This window comes from Xyrauchen texanus, chromosome 8 (genome assembly GCF_025860055.1).
Source record: "Xyrauchen texanus isolate HMW12.3.18 chromosome 8, RBS_HiC_50CHRs, whole genome shotgun sequence".
NCBI lineage: Eukaryota > Metazoa > Chordata > Actinopteri > Cypriniformes > Catostomidae > Xyrauchen > Xyrauchen texanus.
The window spans coordinates 32,158,206-32,176,904 of NC_068283.1; the positions used below are offsets into that span (position 1 = coordinate 32,158,206).

At 38.1% G+C, this 18,699-nt stretch overlaps 1 protein-coding gene across 1 annotated transcript; it reads left to right on the plus strand.

The window, feature by feature from the left end:
* The first annotated feature begins 233 nt into the window (after positions 1 to 233).
* LOC127647250 (DNA polymerase delta catalytic subunit-like) lies at positions 234 to 18,501 on the plus strand. Its single transcript, XM_052131388.1, has 27 exons — positions 234 to 477; positions 1,321 to 1,519; positions 2,923 to 3,036; positions 3,139 to 3,279; positions 3,370 to 3,495; positions 5,407 to 5,575; positions 5,689 to 5,803; positions 5,904 to 6,033; positions 6,123 to 6,289; positions 6,435 to 6,539; positions 9,315 to 9,455; positions 9,563 to 9,673; positions 9,777 to 9,968; positions 10,077 to 10,165; positions 11,409 to 11,525; positions 11,632 to 11,745; positions 12,215 to 12,362; positions 12,488 to 12,583; positions 12,697 to 12,834; positions 13,419 to 13,594; positions 13,787 to 13,939; positions 15,084 to 15,186; positions 15,303 to 15,435; positions 15,579 to 15,692; positions 15,777 to 15,829; positions 15,919 to 16,016; positions 17,046 to 18,501. Exons 2-27 carry the CDS (start codon positions 1,333 to 1,335, stop codon positions 17,131 to 17,133), a joined length of 3,318 nt encoding a protein of 1,105 aa, XP_051987348.1. The 5' UTR covers positions 234 to 477; positions 1,321 to 1,332; the 3' UTR covers positions 17,134 to 18,501.
* The last annotated feature ends 198 nt before the right edge of the window (positions 18,502 to 18,699 follow it).

The window sequence follows — 18,699 nt, forward strand, 5'->3', positions numbered from 1 at the left end:
AAAATGAGAAAATATCATTTTAGTGAATATTTTTTATAAACTAATTGATTACTGTACGTATATAATTGATGATACTGTAATAATCTCATCTGCAGTATGTCTGTCTGTCCTCTGGGAAGTTATATTCTGAATTGAATGAATGAGTGGGCATCTCCTATGTTTAGCATGAGTGGAGTTTTCAGACGGTGCCTTACAACAGCGAAACCGAATGTCCAACGAATGTTTGTCGGGGATTCGTCAATAGTGACATGTTTTGTAATGTGTTCACCCCTGTCGCCGATTCCTCGTGTAATTTGAAAACGCTACGACTTCCATGACAAGACATAGGCCTACAGTTGTGTAATATGAACGGTACCACAATCCGACGTTTTTGAAAGTAGTGTGTAGGGGGCGTTACGTCCAGTGGCATGACAACTACAGCGAAGGTGGGGAAGATTTGACGAGTATGGAAAAATAGAGCCTTAGCTGGAATAAAAGGTGAATGATTTAGCATTTATTAAGAGGCTACCGTGTGCCTTATTTACATATATATCTTAGTGCAGCTATTTTTTTCGGTATCGCTTGAAATTGCTAGCTGTCTTTGTTGACTGGATACTGCTATTATGTTTTGCTAAACTTCTTGTCTATCCAGTTCTCCTAGTGTTGCTTTTTATTCGCATTGTGAAAGTAAACATGAGGCATGGATACTATTCATGCGATCATGTTGTTGCTGTATAAATCTCTCCGCTTCAATAACTGTATTAACAGGAAGCAATTTGCGCTAAAGGAATGCCTATGTATTTATCTTTTGCTTGTTAAACGAAAGACGACATAATATTTTTTACAGTATTTTGTAATAAATATGTCGAATCAATAGCAGAATTACAGTCAGAACGTCAATAAATAATAATAAACACATCATACTTGGCTTTGACGTGTCTGTCAAATTCGTACACAAAGCCAATAAATAGTAAGCAAACTTTTTATTTTGATAGATTCGCGTTACTTCATTTCTATGCGTGTAAATTGCATTTGCTCCGCCCATTAGATGCTAATTAGTCAAGAGACGACACGCCCCTACTGTTTGTTATTGTTTTAAAGTAAGTGTTTTTCTTCGAATCGGCTGCTTCAGTTTTATTCCGTAATAATTCCACATAGAATGCTCTTCATTAGAGAAGCTGAGACGTGTAAGATGTTTTCAGTTTATTTCACTTTACACTTTCTTCTTAATAAATGTGATACAAGAGTTTTTCTCTGTATACATTCAGCTGGCACGATAAAAGTGATTTAGCGTTGCTATTTTTGTAGTATTTGCCCATAGACTAACCCCTTATTTTGCAGGACTGCTTCAGGATGGACTTCAAACGGCGCAATGGAGGCCCTGCGATGGGCGGAGCTTCACAGGCCAAGAAAGGAAAAATTAACGCTGAATGGGAGGATAGCTCTTCCCAATTTGAGGAGGAACTTTCCCTTTTTGATGAAATGGAAATGGAGGTGGAGTCAGGGGAGGGACAGGCAGGTCATGATGTCATTCCAGTGGGTATGTATCTGTGGCTATGTTTTACTCCTACTTTTTATTTACTATTTACTGCAGTATGTAGTATGTACTGTATACTGTGCAAAGTTCTGTATTGCATAGAATACACTGATGACTACTACATTTGTCAAAATGTGCAGTAAACAACAGAGCATGCTGTGCTGTGTATGTACTGCATTCCATGCAATGTGCTCGACCTGACCTTCCGTTTTTAGTATGACAGATGAACCAGAATTTTAAACGTGCACTTTTTAAATAAATTTTGTCCTCATTAATAAAGTTTTACTCCTAAGGAAATTAATAGTATTTTCGACACATATGTATAAACTCATGAACATTTACATGAGATGAAACTTTAGTAACTTTATAAAAGCTGTTTTATTCTACATGGGGCAGGGGTGCCCTCATGGGGGCAGCCATGATGGAATCAAATGACCAGCTGAGGACTACTCTCTTAATCTTAGTAACCACCTTGTTATTGGACACTTCCACTCGTGAATTAAATTAATCATGACCGATTGTGATTAGTGAATTTCTACAATGGCATCGGGAACTGAAATCTGTTGTTTGAATGATGCTGCATACATGCCCCTATGTGTCACTGACCACGTTTACATGCACTAAAGGAAATGGTTTATTACAGGGTTTTAGCAGAAAGCAGCATTCTGAAACATCATGTAAACAAGAATGCTGATTTCCTTATGCAGTTTAAGGTATTAAGAGAAAGCGGTTTAACACCTAGGTTTCTCTCTGAGAACACGGCTTAATGTGGTCATGTAAACACATAAGCGGCGCTGTGATGGATGTTTGAGTAGTGCACATGTGCGTGGAACAGACCGGGATGACAAATGTCATAGGATGGAGCCCAACTACATGTTATCACAGCGGAAATAGTTTAACATTTCTGGGAGTACAGTGGGAAAATCACATACACTATAAACTATACCCATTTATACACACAAATATAAAATATATGCGCCTGTACATTGGGGGAGTCCCAGAGTTTTATGTAAGAGGGAAACCCCACTAATGCATTGCAGTTCAGCTGCAGGTAGCGAAAATTACTGAGTGCACCTTTAATGTCACTTATTTTGACCCATTTCATGAGATTCCAAATGTTACAACAAAAAATTTTTGAAATTCGAAGTTTTATCACCTGTAAAATGAGGTCAAGTGACGACAATATAGCATACTGCAAATAAAAATGTTTATTGTGGAATAATACCCATTTCACTTATTCGTTTTAAAAGAAAGTATTTAAAAAAGTATACAGCTTGTATTGCACAGTATTCAGTTAGTAAACTAGTTTTCCATTCCAATTCCGAACAGCCTATGTGTGTAATCACGTGCCTTCTTTTGGCACCAGTGACCCTTAACCTCCTTATGTTCTGTTCACTTTTGTTCAGGTGACTTATTCTCTGCTGATCTTAATCCACGGTGGAAACGCCCTCATGCTCCTCCTCTTCAACCAAACTCAGACACACTCATCTTTCAGCAGATAGACCTGGATTACTACCTTGGTGAGATGCATGCTCTATCACAAATGCACACATACAAGTCCATAGTATTATCCAGATCTCTCCCTCACCATCCTGTGGTCCTGTGTGTTTGTCTGAATGCAGGTTCTGCAGTTGCAGGGATGCCAGGGCAAGTACAGGGTAAAGTGCCAATCGTGCGCATGTTTGGTGTGACAGACAGTGGAAATAGTGTGTGCTGCCACATTCATGGATTCTCCCCATACTTCTATGTTCCTGCCCCCAATGGTGAGCCACCAATCAGACGATTAGGTTGAATATTATCAAGTGTATTGTGGTATCTGCCAGGAGTTCTCTCTTACCCTGTCTCTTTCTCAGGTTTTACAAATGCACACTTGGCCGAGTTTCAGAGAGAGCTGAACTCTGCTGTGTTGAAAGACATGCGTTCCAATAAAGACAACATTGCAGTCACTGTGCTGGCAGTGGACATCACCCAGAAAGAGAGTGAGTAAAGAGTGTGCTTTTGTGTGTTATTAAAGGAATAGTTCACCCAATTATTCACTTACCCTGATGCCATCCCAGATGTGTCTGACTGCCTTTCTTCAGCAGAACACAAATAAAGATTTTTAGAGGAAGAAAGAGTTCTTTCAGGTCTTTATAATGCAAGTACATGGGTGCGAGCAATTTAGTGGTCCAAAAGTCACATTTAGGCAGCATAAAAGTAATCCACACAACTCTTAGAGATCATTAGCAGAGCAGATTAATCACATCCCGTTTTCTGTTGAGAAGCATATTTAGTGTGTATAAAGTGAAATTCATTAAGTTTGCTTAGGTAGTAGGGCAGTAAGACTACACTCTCTCACTTTTATTTTTACTTGAATCCATCTTTAACTCCCAAAGACAAACTCTATCTTCTGCATATCACCGATTTACTTCATAATAAGATACACACGTGACACATATAGAAAATTATGATTCAATATGTCGCAATCCATCACGTTATTAATCTAGCTACAGCAAACGTGCACGAGGGACGGGTGTCCCCGCGCCAGAGGTTGCCTCAGTCGGAGGCAGTTTCTATCTCTCCCACTTCACGTGACTCATAGACGTGGCGCTCACCGCACAGAGAAATGCCATTTTTGTAGTTTGTTTATGTTGCACTTCCTTATTATTTGAACTTTAATAAAGGATGCATTAACGATATAATGCCAGGTTTTTTGTTTTTAGACGCTCTGACATGCAAGTTTTGCTTTAGTGGCAAGCCAGATCCAGCTCTGCTTGATTTCACGATGACAGTGCTTCTGTATTTCCTTATTTTGCATTTTCTGTTATAATTCCATTGTATTTTGTGATCTACATCACCTGAAGCTGTTTGGAAAGTTTAGAGTGCATCTGGACATTGAGCTGTGTAATTCTTCCTCTCCTCAATCAGGTGTGAGCTGCTGTGCTCCTCTCTCGTGCCATCATTAGAGTTTCAAATGATCTCATGAGATCAAACAACGTTTTTATTGTCGACTTTGTTGATAACGTCGACTAATCATTTCAGCCCAACTTGGTAGCCAGAAATTTTGCTTGGGCTGTTGAAAATGTTTAATGGAGGAACACTGACATTGTTCTTTCCCTGCTGTCAAGGACACAATTTGAACAGACCTGCACTCACCAGTTGTGAAACACTGTCCTACAGCACGTTTAATAGTCTGTGTTCATAAATGGATAATTTGTAAGGTTTATATTGAATAATAAATCTGTAGCTGATAGGTATGGCATGATATATAGAATTTCAATATATCGTGAACCAAACAAATAATGAACCATATCGAGGAAAAACTCGATATTTAAACATTTTCAACATTGTTTTCTCTCTATGTGATCATAAATGAAATGAAACGTCAAACATCATAATTTCTCTATTGCTTGAGTTGACAAAAGATCCATGAAGTGCTTAAAGTGCTTAAATTTAGATTTTAGAAATATAAGTACCCCAATACCTGGAAAATCACCTTGTTTTGCTGAAAAGTGCTTGAGAAAAATACTGATCATTTCCTCCATATAACGTGTGTCCACTGAAGATGAGGCGACTCATTTTTCATTGAATAATGTATCTTTACATCATTTCTGTTCTGTACAGTCAGATAAATAAGTAAAAATACATTTTTATTTTCATCTCACACAGCATGGATTCGCTAAAGAAACCTCTCGTTGATGTTTGCTGAATCAGAACTATGTGAAATTTACATTAAAGTGACAGTATTATAATACAAATTCAGTAATATTTTGTAATTTAAATGTTATTATATCGAATCGAGATTATATCGAATTGTGAACCTCATATATTATATTGATCTGAATCGTGAGATAACCATATCATCCCATCCCTTGTAGTTGACTGACTGAATGTTCCTTATTCCCATAAAGGTATGTACCATTACCACGGAAACCATCCTCATGATTTTCTACGCATCACCATGGCAATACCACGTTTAATTGCCCCAGCAAAGCGTATCCTGGAGCAGGGCTTTAAATTTGCCAACTTCTCCACCCAGAGCTACCAGGCCTTCGAAGCCAACATTGACTTTGAGATCAGGTGTGTACTCGAAAGTAACGTTGCATCCCTTTTCTGAAGCTGATGTGTGGTAGACATCGTTTGCTTGACTTGATAAAGCATGTAAAGTTTGTTGTTTGTATGTATGCTGGCAGGTTCATGGTGGACAGTGATATGGTTGGTTGCTGCTGGATTGAGCTTCCTAAAGGGAAGTACAGACTGAGGGAAGAGAGGACTGAAGGACAAACTGATTCACAATATCCAGGAATGGTAAAAAAGAATGAAGTAACATTGAGGTAAAAAATGTAGAGGAAAAGCCATTCCATGATATGTTTCTCTTAATTTGTCACTGTCTCTCTCTCTATTTCAGGTCTCTCTATGTAAATATGAGGTGGATGTGGCCTGGAACAATCTGATCAGTCATCCAGCTGAAGGAGAATGGCAGAGGATCGCTCCACTCAGAGTCCTCAGCTTTGATATAGAGTGTGCAGGCAGGAAAGGTGTGTTTTGGTTTCTTTAGGCACTATTCTCAGTTTTGTAATTTTATTAGTTGCTGCTATGTAGATAACTGCATTTGTGTGCATTTCAGGTGTGTTTCCAGAGCCAGACATTGATCCTGTGATTCAGATCGCGTCTATGGTCCAGCGTCAGGGAGAGAAGGAGCCATTTATCCGGACAGTCTTCACCTTACAGAGTTGTGCCAGTATAGTGGGCTCTCAGATTCTCTGCTTTACTCAGGAAAAACAGCTACTGCAGGTACACGTATATAAGCACACTTGTCAATATGCTCATTTTCATACACCCTGCTACTTCAAGCCTCGTTGTTACAGTAAGCTTGTGCCCAACATAAGATTGGCCTATCTCTAGTGTGCAATTTTGTGACTGTCCTCGGTTTTCTTAGAGCTGGGCTGAATTTGTTAGGACGGTGGATCCTGATATCATCACCGGCTACAATATTCAAAACTTTGACCTTCCATACCTTCTGAACAGAGCTGCAACCTTAAAGGTAATTTGTTTTAGTGCAATTTAATCTACAGATTACTGTATGGACTTTGTAGTGTAAAGTGAGGCTCGATGCAGTACATTTGGTGGTGTATTAGTTCAAAGTAGAGGTCGCCCAATAGTGGATTTTGCTGATAGTGTAAAGTGAGGCTCGATGCAGTACATTTGGTGGTGTATTAGTTCAAAGTAGAGGTCGCCCAATAGTGGATTTTGCTGATACGATAACTAAAGTGGTTGAAAAAGCAGCTAACCGATTAATCAGCCAATTGTTTTTAAAATTGATTTATAGAATGTTAAAACAATTAGAAGTCTTTCCTTACTATAACGGGCACAGACATTGAGGCTACAAGAGTCCAAAATGAATAAAATCCCAGCAGTTTATTGTGCAATAAAAATCCCAATATTAACCAGAAAAATATTATTTGGTGTACAACACAGGTCTTTTAACTATAAGCAAGACCCCAATACACTTACTTATTTGAAATGATGGAGACTTGGCTCATTACAATCCTCTATATTTACAGTTAAAGTCATGAGTTTACATACACCTTTGCCAAATACGTTTTAACTCAGTTTTTCACAATTTCTGGCATTTAATCGTAGAAAACATTCCCTGTCATAGGTCAGTTAGGATCACTATTGTGATGTGAAATGTCAAAATAATAGTAGAGAGAATTATTTATTTCAGTTTTTATTTCTTTCATTACATTCCCAGTGGGTCAGAACTTTACAAACACTTTGTTGGTATTTGGTTGTATTGCCTATAAATTGGTTAACTTGGGTCAAACTTTTTGGGTAGCCTTCCACAAGCTTCTCAAAATAAGATGCTGGAATTTTGGCCCTTTCCTCTAGACAGAACTGGTGTAACTGAGTCAGGTTTGTAGGCCTCCTTGCTCGCACACGCTTTTTCAGTTCTGCCCACAAATTTTCTATCGGATTGATGCCAGGGCTTTGTGATGGCCACTCCAATACCTTGACTTTGTTGTCCTTAAGCCATTTTGCCACAACTTTGATGGTATGCTTGGGACCCATTTGCAACTGAGCTTTAACTTCCTGGCTGATGTCTTGAGATGTTGCTTCAATATATCCACATAATGTTCCTTCCTCATGATGCCAGTCCCTCCTGCAGCAAAGCACTGCCACAACATGATGCTGCCACCCCCATGCTTCACAGTTGGGATGGTGTCCTTCGGCTTGCAAGCCTCACCCTTTTTCCTCCAAACATAACAATGGTCATTATGGCCAAACAGTTACATTTTGTTTTCCAGTTAAAGTTCTTTGTCCCCAAGTGCACTTGCAAACTGTAGTCTGTCTTTTTTTTATGGCGGTTTTGGAGCAGTGGCTTCTTCCTTGCTGAGCAGCCTTTCAGGTTATGTCGATATAGGACTTGTTTTACTGTGGATATAGATACTTGTCTACCTGTTTCCTCCAGCATCTTCACAAGGTCCTTTGCTGTTTTTCTGGGATTGATTTGCACTTTTCACACCAAACTACATTTATCTCTAGGAGACAGAATACGTGTCCTTCCTGAGCATTATGATGGCTGTGTGGTCCCATGGTGTTTATTCTAGGGATGGGCATTCATCAATAATTTGGTATTAGAATATTTTAGCTCATAAAAAAATTATTTAAATGAAGGAAATTAATGAGAAAGAGATGTTGTAAAATTAGTTTTTAGTCATAAAGGTTGCATCACCATTTAAAAAAAAAAGCTTCTAATTACATCCAAAACAACCTTATATTATGTCCTGTGGGTTTTAAAAAAAAAACATTTAAACAAGCAATGCGTGAAAACAAAAAAGTACGGAATGGTATATTCACTGCATATATGGCCAGCAAAGCAAAACTTTGCGAAATTCTAATAGTATTTTACTAATAGTAAAATAAAATGTATTACTTTTCGAATACTTATTGCAAAACAAATACTCGAGTATTTGACTACTCGCGCACATCCCTAGTTTATACTTGCTTACTATTTTTTGTACAGATGAACATGGTAGTTTTGAAAATGTACCACGCACAGGCATTTGAAAATTGCTCTCAAGGTTGAACCAAACTTGAGAAAGTCCACAATTTTTTGCTGAGGTCTTGGCTGATTACTTTTGATTTTCACATGATGTAATGCAAAGAGGATCTGAGTTTGAAGGTAGGCCTTAAAATATATCCACAGGCAATTCAGTACACCTCTTATCAGAAGCTAATTGTCTAAAGGCTTTACATAATTTTTCTGGAAATTTCCAAGCTGCTTAAAGGTACAGTTAACTTAGTGTATGTAAACGTCTGACCCACTGGAATTGTGATATACTCAATTAAAAGTGAAACAATCTGTCTGTAAGCAATTGTTGGGAAAAATGACTCCTGTCATGCACAAAGTAGATCTCCTAAACAACTTGCCAAAAACTATAGTTTGCTAATATTAAATCTGTGGAGTGGTTAAAAAAAAAAAAGAGTTTTAATGACTTCAACCTAAGTGTTGGTAAACTTCTGACATCAAATGTAAGTATTTACCATATCAAACTTTTTATAGCCTACATTAATTCAATTAAAACTATTGTCAACTATCGGCTTAGAATTTTGCCCATAATCAATAGTTCCAAAAAGCAACTATCGGCAATGATTAATCGGTAATACCGATATATTGGTCTTCCTCTAGTTCAGAGAGGTTTTTTAATTCTAAAAATTAATTTTCATTAAATCATCTGATCCAGTGATTGCAGAGTAGGGATGATGTTGATTTGAGGAAACGTGGATCCTCCATAATTTTTGTCCCTCTCAACAGGTGAAGTTGTTCCCATATCTGGGCCGTGTGTGGGGCATTAAATCAGTTCTGAAAGATTCCAGCTTTCAGAGCAAGCAGATGGGCCGCCGAGAGAACAAAACTGTCAACATGGAGGGAAGAGTGCAGTTTGACCTACTGCAGGTGAAACACACAACTTCAGCTTTGTGCAATAGAACCACAGTTGTGCCGTCAGACAGCCACATTCATTTGCATGTTCTGTAACCCACAGTGTTTTCTTACTGTTTTAGGTGCTGCTCAGGGATTATAAACTCCGCTCTTACACACTGAATTCTGTCAGTTTCCATTTTCTTCAGGAGCAGAAAGAGGATGTGCAGCATTCCATCATTACGGATCTTCAGGTGCAGCCAATCAGAAATCTCTATCCCATTCTTATGGTCAATCAGAGTCCCATCCTAGTAATCAGAATAATTCATAAAGCTTTGTGTCTTTGTCCCTGATTAGAATGGGAATGAGCAAACCCGAAGACGTTTGGCTGTGTATTGTTTGAAGGATGCGTATTTGCCGCTGCGCTTGCTGCAGAAGTTAATGTGTGTCATTAATTACATGGAAATGGCCAGAGTTACTGGGGTGCCACTGACCTACCTGCTGTCTCGTGGACAGCAGATTAAAGTGGTTTCTCAGCTTCTGAGACAGGTCTGTGCTTGTCTCTTTGTGACACCCACACATTATCATAACATACTCAGCCAACTTTATACTTACATTTTGTTTATGGTTTAATTATTATTTTGCTTTTGGGTTTAGGCTATGAAGCAGGATCTGGTGATGCCTGTTGTGAGGACAGAGGGTGGAGAGGACTACTCAGGAGGCACAGTCATAGAGCCAGAGAAAGGGTTTGTACCTGCCACATTCATGCTGCAATCACTGACCATCCTGGTTTATAATAAACTAGGGCTGCACTGATCGGTATCAGTTCTGATACTGATGTTCTTAACCAAATCTGATTCTAGTCATGGTCATTACTATCAAGCTCTAAAAATGACATAAAATAACATTAAAAGCGCCATTAAAGTAGCCCATATGACTTAAGCATTTTATTCAAAGCCGCTTGAAGACATGCGATTAGCTTTGTGAATCACAAAAGGCTGCTCTAAATAGGATATATTATGCATGCGCACTTTGCAGTGTGTTTCAGTTAATGTGTGCTAGGGTTGTGCGGTTTACCGGTACTTGTATTATAACAAATTATAAAATGGTACGATATCAAATTGTTGCTAATTTCGGTACATATTACGGTATGCTGTCATTAACCAAATTATATGAGATGTGACAGTTTTGAGATCAAGTCAAAGTTCAAGTCATTTTCTGTGTAATTTCATAAAAAAAATCTGAGGCTTTTTATTTGTTGATTATAGTATTGATCTACAAAGTGGTTGGTCAAAATTACGATCAAATAGCATATTTCAAATCAGCAGTAAAATCTGACTACATTGGTATAATACATTGTGCCTCTTTACCTGGTATTATGCTTAAAAACAAACACACAATTTTGCTGGATTGTATAGCATTCTCGAGTGGATTGACAGGTGATGTCTGTATTTACCTGTAAGGTGGGACCTCCTTTTCTACATCTATTGACCGTCAGGCATTTCAATTTCTCCCATTCATTTTAATAAAGTGGTCCGTCTCTGCTAAATAGTCTCTGGTGCTACACACAAACAACATCTCAGATATAGATGCTCGATAGTTTGGTTCACTGATAACATGCATTGAGAAAGCCATCGGAGGAGCATTTCACCAGATTTTGAATAAGAAGTTTATTAAACTACTGTGAACTAGGCTACATACACACTCAACAAACTTCCTGGTGTGCTCTGCCAAAATAAACCAAGAGTTCAGGTATCGGATTGGGAAAGAAAATATAGTATCGTGCATCCCTGTAATAAACGTTTTTTCCCATCAAAGAATAATTAATGTGTTTAAACAGTCAGAAGCAATGAAAGGCGCAACCTCTGATTTTACACTAGAATCTACATTTAATTAAGAGCCTGGAGAATCATCACAAAATTCAATGAGGGCACAATTTCACTGACGTAATTGTTTTCTTCTTTTTTTGACATGTGTGTTTATTTAAAGGTATTACAGTATTCCTATAACAACTCTGGATTTCTCCTCCCTGTATCCCTCCATCATGATGACTCATAATTTGTGTTACACTACACTCCTGCAGAAAGGCCAAGTCGACAAACTGGGGTGAGGGGGTGTGTGTGAACTTCATACAATTTCAAGATTTCATTTCAGTTTTATTAGGTTACTTTTATTTATTTTTTTTAAAGATTAAACTCCTGTATTTGTGTAGTCTGGCTCCAGGAGATTTTATTAAGACCCCTACAGATGATCTGTTTGTGAAGAGCACTGTGAGGAAGGGTCTTCTCCCTGAGATCCTGGAAAATCTGCTGAGTGCCAGGAAAAGGTGATCATTTCCACAACCACAAAACTTACTGAAGACTTGATCATGTATATTAACAATAACTTCTTATCATTAGATCATGATCTTTGTTTAACCAAGTTAAAAATGTATACATATTAAGCTTGATTGAAAGAAAGCCAAAACTCTTACAGGGCTAGTTTACCTAAAATGTATAATAAAATAATTTACGCACCCTCACGTCATTCCAAAGCTGTATGATATTCTTCCGTGCATAACAAAAGGAGATATAAGGCAGAATGTTTGCCTCAGTCGCCATTCACCATCATCAACTCTTATGTTCACCAATGCAATGAAAGTGAATGATGACTGAGACTGTCGGTCCTTAACATCCCTTTGTGTTCCACAGAAGAGAGTAATTTAGACTTATCCCTTAGAAATATCCCTTTAAGGTTTTGTGTGTGCGTCGTGCGTGCGTGCGTGTTAAGGTACAGTAAATAAGTTGTGTATACAGGGCAAAGGCTGAGCTTAAGAAAGAGATGGACCCCTTTAAAAAGCAGGTGCTGGACGGTAGGCAGTTGGCTTTGAAGATCAGTGCTAACTCAGTGTATGGTTTTACTGGGGCTCAGGTGGGGAAACTGCCCTGCCTGGAGATCTCACAGGTCAGTTTTACCTCTCACATATGTGCAAATACTGTCAAGAACCCAGATGGTTTCATATAGAGATGGTAAGAGAGGCTAGCTGACCGTATTTTTTGTTGTTGCTTTTTTCTGTATCTGCTCTGAAGAGTGTCACAGGGTTTGGTAGACAGATGATTGAACAGACCAAGCAGCTTGTGGAATCGAAATACACGGTCGCTAATGGTTACCAAGCAGATGCAAAGGTAATTAACATGTTACACTGATATGTTTTGTCTTGTCTGTATGTTTAAATGCATATAATGCACTCAGTGATTTTAACATGTTAAGTTTAATATGTTTTTCAACATGTTTTCAGGTCATCTACGGAGACACTGACTCTGTGATGGTGAAACTGGGTGTGGCCACAGTGCAAGAGGCAATGAATCTGGGGAAGGAGGCAGCTGATTGGGTCTCCTCCCACTTCATTCCACCAATTAAATTGGAGTTTGAGAAGGTACAGAAAGCAACTCAAGTCTCAATAAAGACAGCTATCCAATAATAAAAGGTTCCTGGAAATATCAGGAACTTTAAAATGTCCATGCCCGGAGTCATGGAATTTTCTAGAGAAAATCTAAATTGTTTTAGTTGTTCAGAGCCCGAAAATATTTTAGCAGTACAAAATTGTTATTTGTGCAAAATTTATTACAAATTTAAAAACAAAATATATATTAAATCTGTAAAATCCAGTAATCATAAATGACTGGAGAATTTATGGAAATTCCTCTTTGAAGGAATATTTTGTCAGCATTTATGGCATAATGTTGATTACCACAAAAATGTTATTAAAAATTAAAATTGGGTTTAACTTTACACAGAAATGGTTAGCAAGTAATTTGTTTACAGGCATATTGTTTGTCTTATGGCTATACTTTTTAAAATGGGAGTATTTTAACATTCAGAATATCCCCCATTCAAAAGGAGGAACGAGTCTAAATAAAATGATCTGGTAATCAATATTCTGCCACAAATGCTATTGATTAAGCTTTACTTGTATTGAACTATTGAACTATAATAACCCCTTTGTCTCACTTTTTTCAGGTGTATTACCCTTATCTGTTGATCAATAAGAAACGATACGCAGGGCTGTATTTCTCCTCCAACGCAGAACAATATGATAAGATGGAATGTAAAGGTATCGAGACAGTCAGACGAGACATCTGCCCTTTAGTGGCCAACCTCATTAATACATGTCTCCAAAACATCCTCATTGACAGGTACAGATATTGCCACATGCCAAAAACCACTATGACTTCATATTTTCACCAGTGATGCACAAACTAACAGTGAAGACATAAATCCACAAGCCTTCATCAACAGAGCTTTTTTGTGTGTCTGTAGTGATGACGAAAACTTTCATATACTAATTCACACAGTAATTCCTCTGTAATGGTGCGTTTGTCTCTCAGAGACCCTGATGGAGCAGTTGCTCATGCCAAAGAGGTGATCTCTGACCTCCTGTGCAACCGCATTGACATCAGTCAGCTGGTCATAACCAAAGAGCTCACACGCACAGCACAGGAGTATGCTGGGAAACAGGCCCATGTCGAACTCGCTGAGAGGTGTGTGTTGTGTTTGCATTTTAATGTCTGTCTATATATAGGTTAGAGTTTTATAAGTGTTTCATTTTTCACTAGGAAAGGCCAAGTCGAAATTAATTTTTGTGGTAATCAACATTAATCCACAAATTATGTCGATTGAGCTTAATTTGTACTGAACTCGAAACATTCCTTTTAATCTTGGTAATCCCCCGTTATTGGACACTTTCACACAAACAATGAATTAAAGTTGATGTAATTCATGTGACACTAGCACAACCCAACGGAATTGCAAAAATAAACTTTGTTTTCTGAATATGCCCCCCCATCTACCATTGGTCAAACAAAGAGATAGTCCTGCCTCCAATTCACGGCATTGGTTACGTTGTTGGGGCAGGTCTATGCGGTCGTACTAAACAAACAGAGACGTTTTCCAATTGCCACAGAAAGACAGTGCTTACAGTATTTGAGAAAATTAACCTATGAATGGCTTACTAATACGGCATTTCTGCGAATCTTAAAGTCTTAATTAACCCTTCTGCATCATTGCAGCATGTCTTAAATTAATTTCTTGGGTCTTGGCATTAAATGTTGCATGAGGGGTTACATTCAGAGATGTAGTTCGATTGAGAGGCTGAAAGATAAGTTGGAGAAATGGGGAAATGTTTGTTCAAGCCAAAATGGACAAAAATAAGTTTATTTTTGTAAAATTTGTTAAAAAGTAATGGAGACCAATTGAAAGTTGCATTTATAGTGTTGCTATAAATATGACTCTTCATGTGCTCCCTAGACATTTACATTTAGATAGCATATTGATGTATTGTGTTCCCTTCAGTTTATTCCTTAAATTTTCTTTAGTTAAAAAATTATTTAAAAAGTCTTAAAGTTAGCTTCATAATACCTGCAGAAACACTGTAATAGTTGTCTCTGCATATTAAGCTGGGATAGGGGAAAGTATTATTAACACAGAAAAAGTTACATACATCAGCTTTATTATGACAATGTAACCAGTGCATTTTTAAAATGGTATCAGTACCTGAGAACCTCTGCATTTGTGTGATCTGTTGGCCAGTGAAATGTAAACCAAACACTTCTGAGTGCACCTTAAAATGTGTGTATTTGTTTTTGTAAAGTGAGTTGTACGTTAACTCTGATGTTTGTGTTCTAGGATGCGAAAGCGTGATGCTGGAAGCGCTCCAAACCTTGGAGATCGAGTTCCTTATGTCATAATCAAAGCAGCGAAAGGAGTGGCGGCATATATGAAATCAGAGGTTTGCTTTTAGTGTGTGTTTGTGTGTTTTCCTTTATGGGCTAGTTGATGTTTTGAAGTCTTGCTCTATAAATAAGTTAGTTGTTAATGTTTTATTGTTAATGATTTGTGTCTTAGGACCCCATATATGTGCTGGAGAACAACATTCCAATAGACACACAGTACTACCTGGAGCAGCAGTTGTCTAAACCTTTACTGCGCATCTTTGAGCCCATACTGGGTGAGAGCAAAGCCGAGAGTGTGTTACTGAGTGAGTACCAACTCCACTCGTGTGATCCAGACATTAACATGGGACACGTCAAGCACAGAAATATTTTCTCATGCTTTCAACAAGTCATGCTTGGAGAGGTGATGTTAATAAATGTGTTGTTACTGTGTGTCACTGTGTTTCAGAGGGAGATCACACACGCTGTAAGACTGTCTTGACGTCCAAGGTTGGTGGCCTCATGGCTTTCGCTCAGAAACGAAGCACTTGTATCGGCTGCAGAGCTGTGTTAAAAACTGATGGTACGGATGTACTGTATGTGTGTGAGTCTCATATGTAATTGCCACAATACTTGATGTGTGAATAACTGGTTTTCTTCTCTGCAGCGGCTGTATGCGACTTTTGCAAAAAGAAAGAGTCTGAGCTTTATCAAAAAGAGGTTTGTTTTATTCATACACATACTGGTGGAATTTTGCATCATAAGTAGGGGACTAGTCCATCTGAAGGTTTGTTTGTGTGTGTCTTTAGATTGCTCATCTGTCAGCTCTAGAGGAGAAATTCTCCCGACTATGGACTCAGTGTCAGCGCTGTCAAGGTTCGTTACATGAAGACGTTCTGTGTACCAGGTATGAACACACACACACACACATGGTTAAACAAATATTCTTTAAATTATTAGATGATTCTTCAATTAACTTTTCTGTTCCTTAGGATTACTTTAAAGAATAAATGCTTGTAAAAAAGAAACATTCTAGTTTAAAAGGAAGATAATGTTTTTAGTGTTGAAAAGTTACATTTGAAAACAATTATTTTTAACCTTTAAAAATCCCCTCTATAATATATGTATAAAAAGTGCTTTTTGTTTTCCCCCCTTACAATTAATTTGATGTTTGTGTACAATGTGTATATTGTGTAATATATTTGTATTAATATATATATATAATTTGTATATACATTTTTAAAACGATGTAATTTTAAACAAAGGATTACTGACCTAAGTACTGCTGTCACCATGATTTTTACATGATCTGAGAGTAGCTTTATTAGTGTCATTACCAATTCCGTTAGACTTGGAGTAAATCCGAAGCCATTTTAATTCTTTTTAGTTTATAAATTCAAAGTTAATTGACTGCTGTAACAAGGACTCAGGCTGAGTGGGATCCATGTGCGGTTTATTATAAAGACAATCTCAGTAGTACAGGCGTAGATAGAGAACCAGGCAAACAGTGTTATCAATGACAGGGCAGAATCGTAGTCAGACAGGCAAAAGTTCTGGGCAGGCAGCAGACAGCAATGGTAAAGATCCAGGCACAAACAAAACAAAGACAGGCGGCAATCAGACGTAATCGGAGGTACAAGGCAGGGTCAAAAACACAGATGATCAATGCAGGGAGATAATAACGCTCAGACATGTAGCCAAGGCAAACAAGACTTCGCAATGGGTGAACTGACAAACAGGGCTTAAATAGTGGAAGATAATTAGGAACAGCTGTGGTTGAATCAGACCAGGAATGTGGGCGCATGGGAAATGTAGTCTTAAGTCAGTATTCGGGAGAGATAGCTCTCCGGTGGCCGATTGAGGAGCCTTCACCGGCGTTCATGACAACTGCTAGCTAACTTGAACAACCCATATACTGTTCTTTTCTGTGTTTCAGTCGAGACTGTCCCATCTTTTACATGAGGAAGAAAGTACAGAAAGATTTAGGTGACCAGGATCAGCTTGTCTCTCGTTTCGCTTGGTGAGAGAAATGGTGGAATTCTTGCCCTCTTTTTTTACCTCCATCTTCAGCCTTCACTCATTCATCCTCTTAGTGAGGGGAGAGTCTATCACACTACCCATTTTGTAAAGAATATTAGTTTCTAATTTTCTAGTGGTTGCGTTTTTGTAAAATGGTGAGATGTTTTTTCTCTGTGTTGAAGTTACTCAAGGGCATTCTTTTGATTCATTATTTCAAGTGGACACATTTTCCAAAATCATTCCAAACAGATGTAGACAAACAAGACTATTAGTGAAGGTTACATTCATACAGTACTTTCATGCTCCCTTCAGAGTGTCCACGGCAAGAGATCTGTCCTTTGAAGGGAGTAGGGTATATGTATGATCACATTTGCCCTTTCTGAATCTATGTGCTGTACAGTATCTGCTGAGACAACCAGTTATTAAAGACCATTACTGGGATAGGGATCTTTGTAAATACATTTCAAGGGTTTACTCTACCCGGGGTTTAACTGGTAGTCTTTGCCTTACCAAAAACAATCCTCAACTATAAATCTAAAGAGCTTATATTAATGGATGGACATTGGGCCAAAGTACATAGGGCGGCTGTGGCTCTGGTGGTAGAGCGGGTCGGCTGCTAATCGCAGGGTTGGCGGTTCCATTCCCGGCCCACATGACTCCACATGCCGAAGTGTCCTTGGGCAAGACACTGAACCCCAAGTTGCTCCCAATGGCAGGATAGTGCCTTGCATGGCAGCTCTGCCACCATTGGTGTATGAGTGTGTGTGAGTGGGTGATTGAGACACAGTGTAATGCACTTTGGTAACCTCTGAGGATAGAAAAAAAGTGTTATATAAGTGTAATCATTTTACTGATACGGTGCACATCAATTATCTAAGCCTTGTAATGATGTAGCATTTCAAAACTACACACCAGCTGAGACAGACATGTTATACTCTGACAAGCTGATGCAACTATGGAATTACTACTATAATGAATGTGTCTTAGGAAGCAGATGTGTCAGTAAAGTTAGTTTTATAGAGCTTTGACTACTGTAATGTCTGATTTACTTTAATGCATTTGGTAGATGCTTTTATACAAAACAATTTAAGTCCATCAAGGGACATTTTAACAGTGTGCTCCTTGGCAATGGAACCTAAAACGCTGGCATTGCTAGTGCCATGTTCTTAAATATACTGGGTTCAATACAAGTCAAGCTCAATCAACAGCATTTGTAGCATAATGTTGATTAACACAAAATATTTTCAAGAGTCATTTTAGGATTAGTTGACATTACATCATCATAGTAACAATGTTTTAAAATTGTCTAGAATTTTACACAGAAAAGGTTAGTAAGTGATTTTTACAATACTTTTAAAACAGTATTTTAACGTTCAAAAATTGGCCACATTCACTTACATTGTAAGTGCCTCACTGTAACCTCGATTTTTGCTTTTTTTTTTTTAGAGGAGGTAAGAGTCTAAATACATTTATGTGGTAATCAATATTATGCCACAAATGCTGTCGATTGAGCTTAATTTCTATTGAATCTGGAGTATTACTTTAACTGCAAAGGTACAAAAAGTGCAGAA

Excerpts from the sequence above, each read along its gene's own strand:
- LOC127647250 (XM_052131388.1), top strand. The coding sequence starts at position 1,333 with ATGGACTTCAAACGGCGCAATGGAGGCCCTGCGATGGGCGGAGCTTCA. Across the intron at positions 5,804-5,903 it reads ATTCACAATATCCAGGAATG|GTCTCTCTATGTAAATATGA; the intron begins GTAAAAAAGAAT and ends TCTCTATTTCAG. Across the intron at positions 13,595-13,786 it reads CAAAACATCCTCATTGACAG|AGACCCTGATGGAGCAGTTG; the intron begins GTACAGATATTG and ends TTTGTCTCTCAG.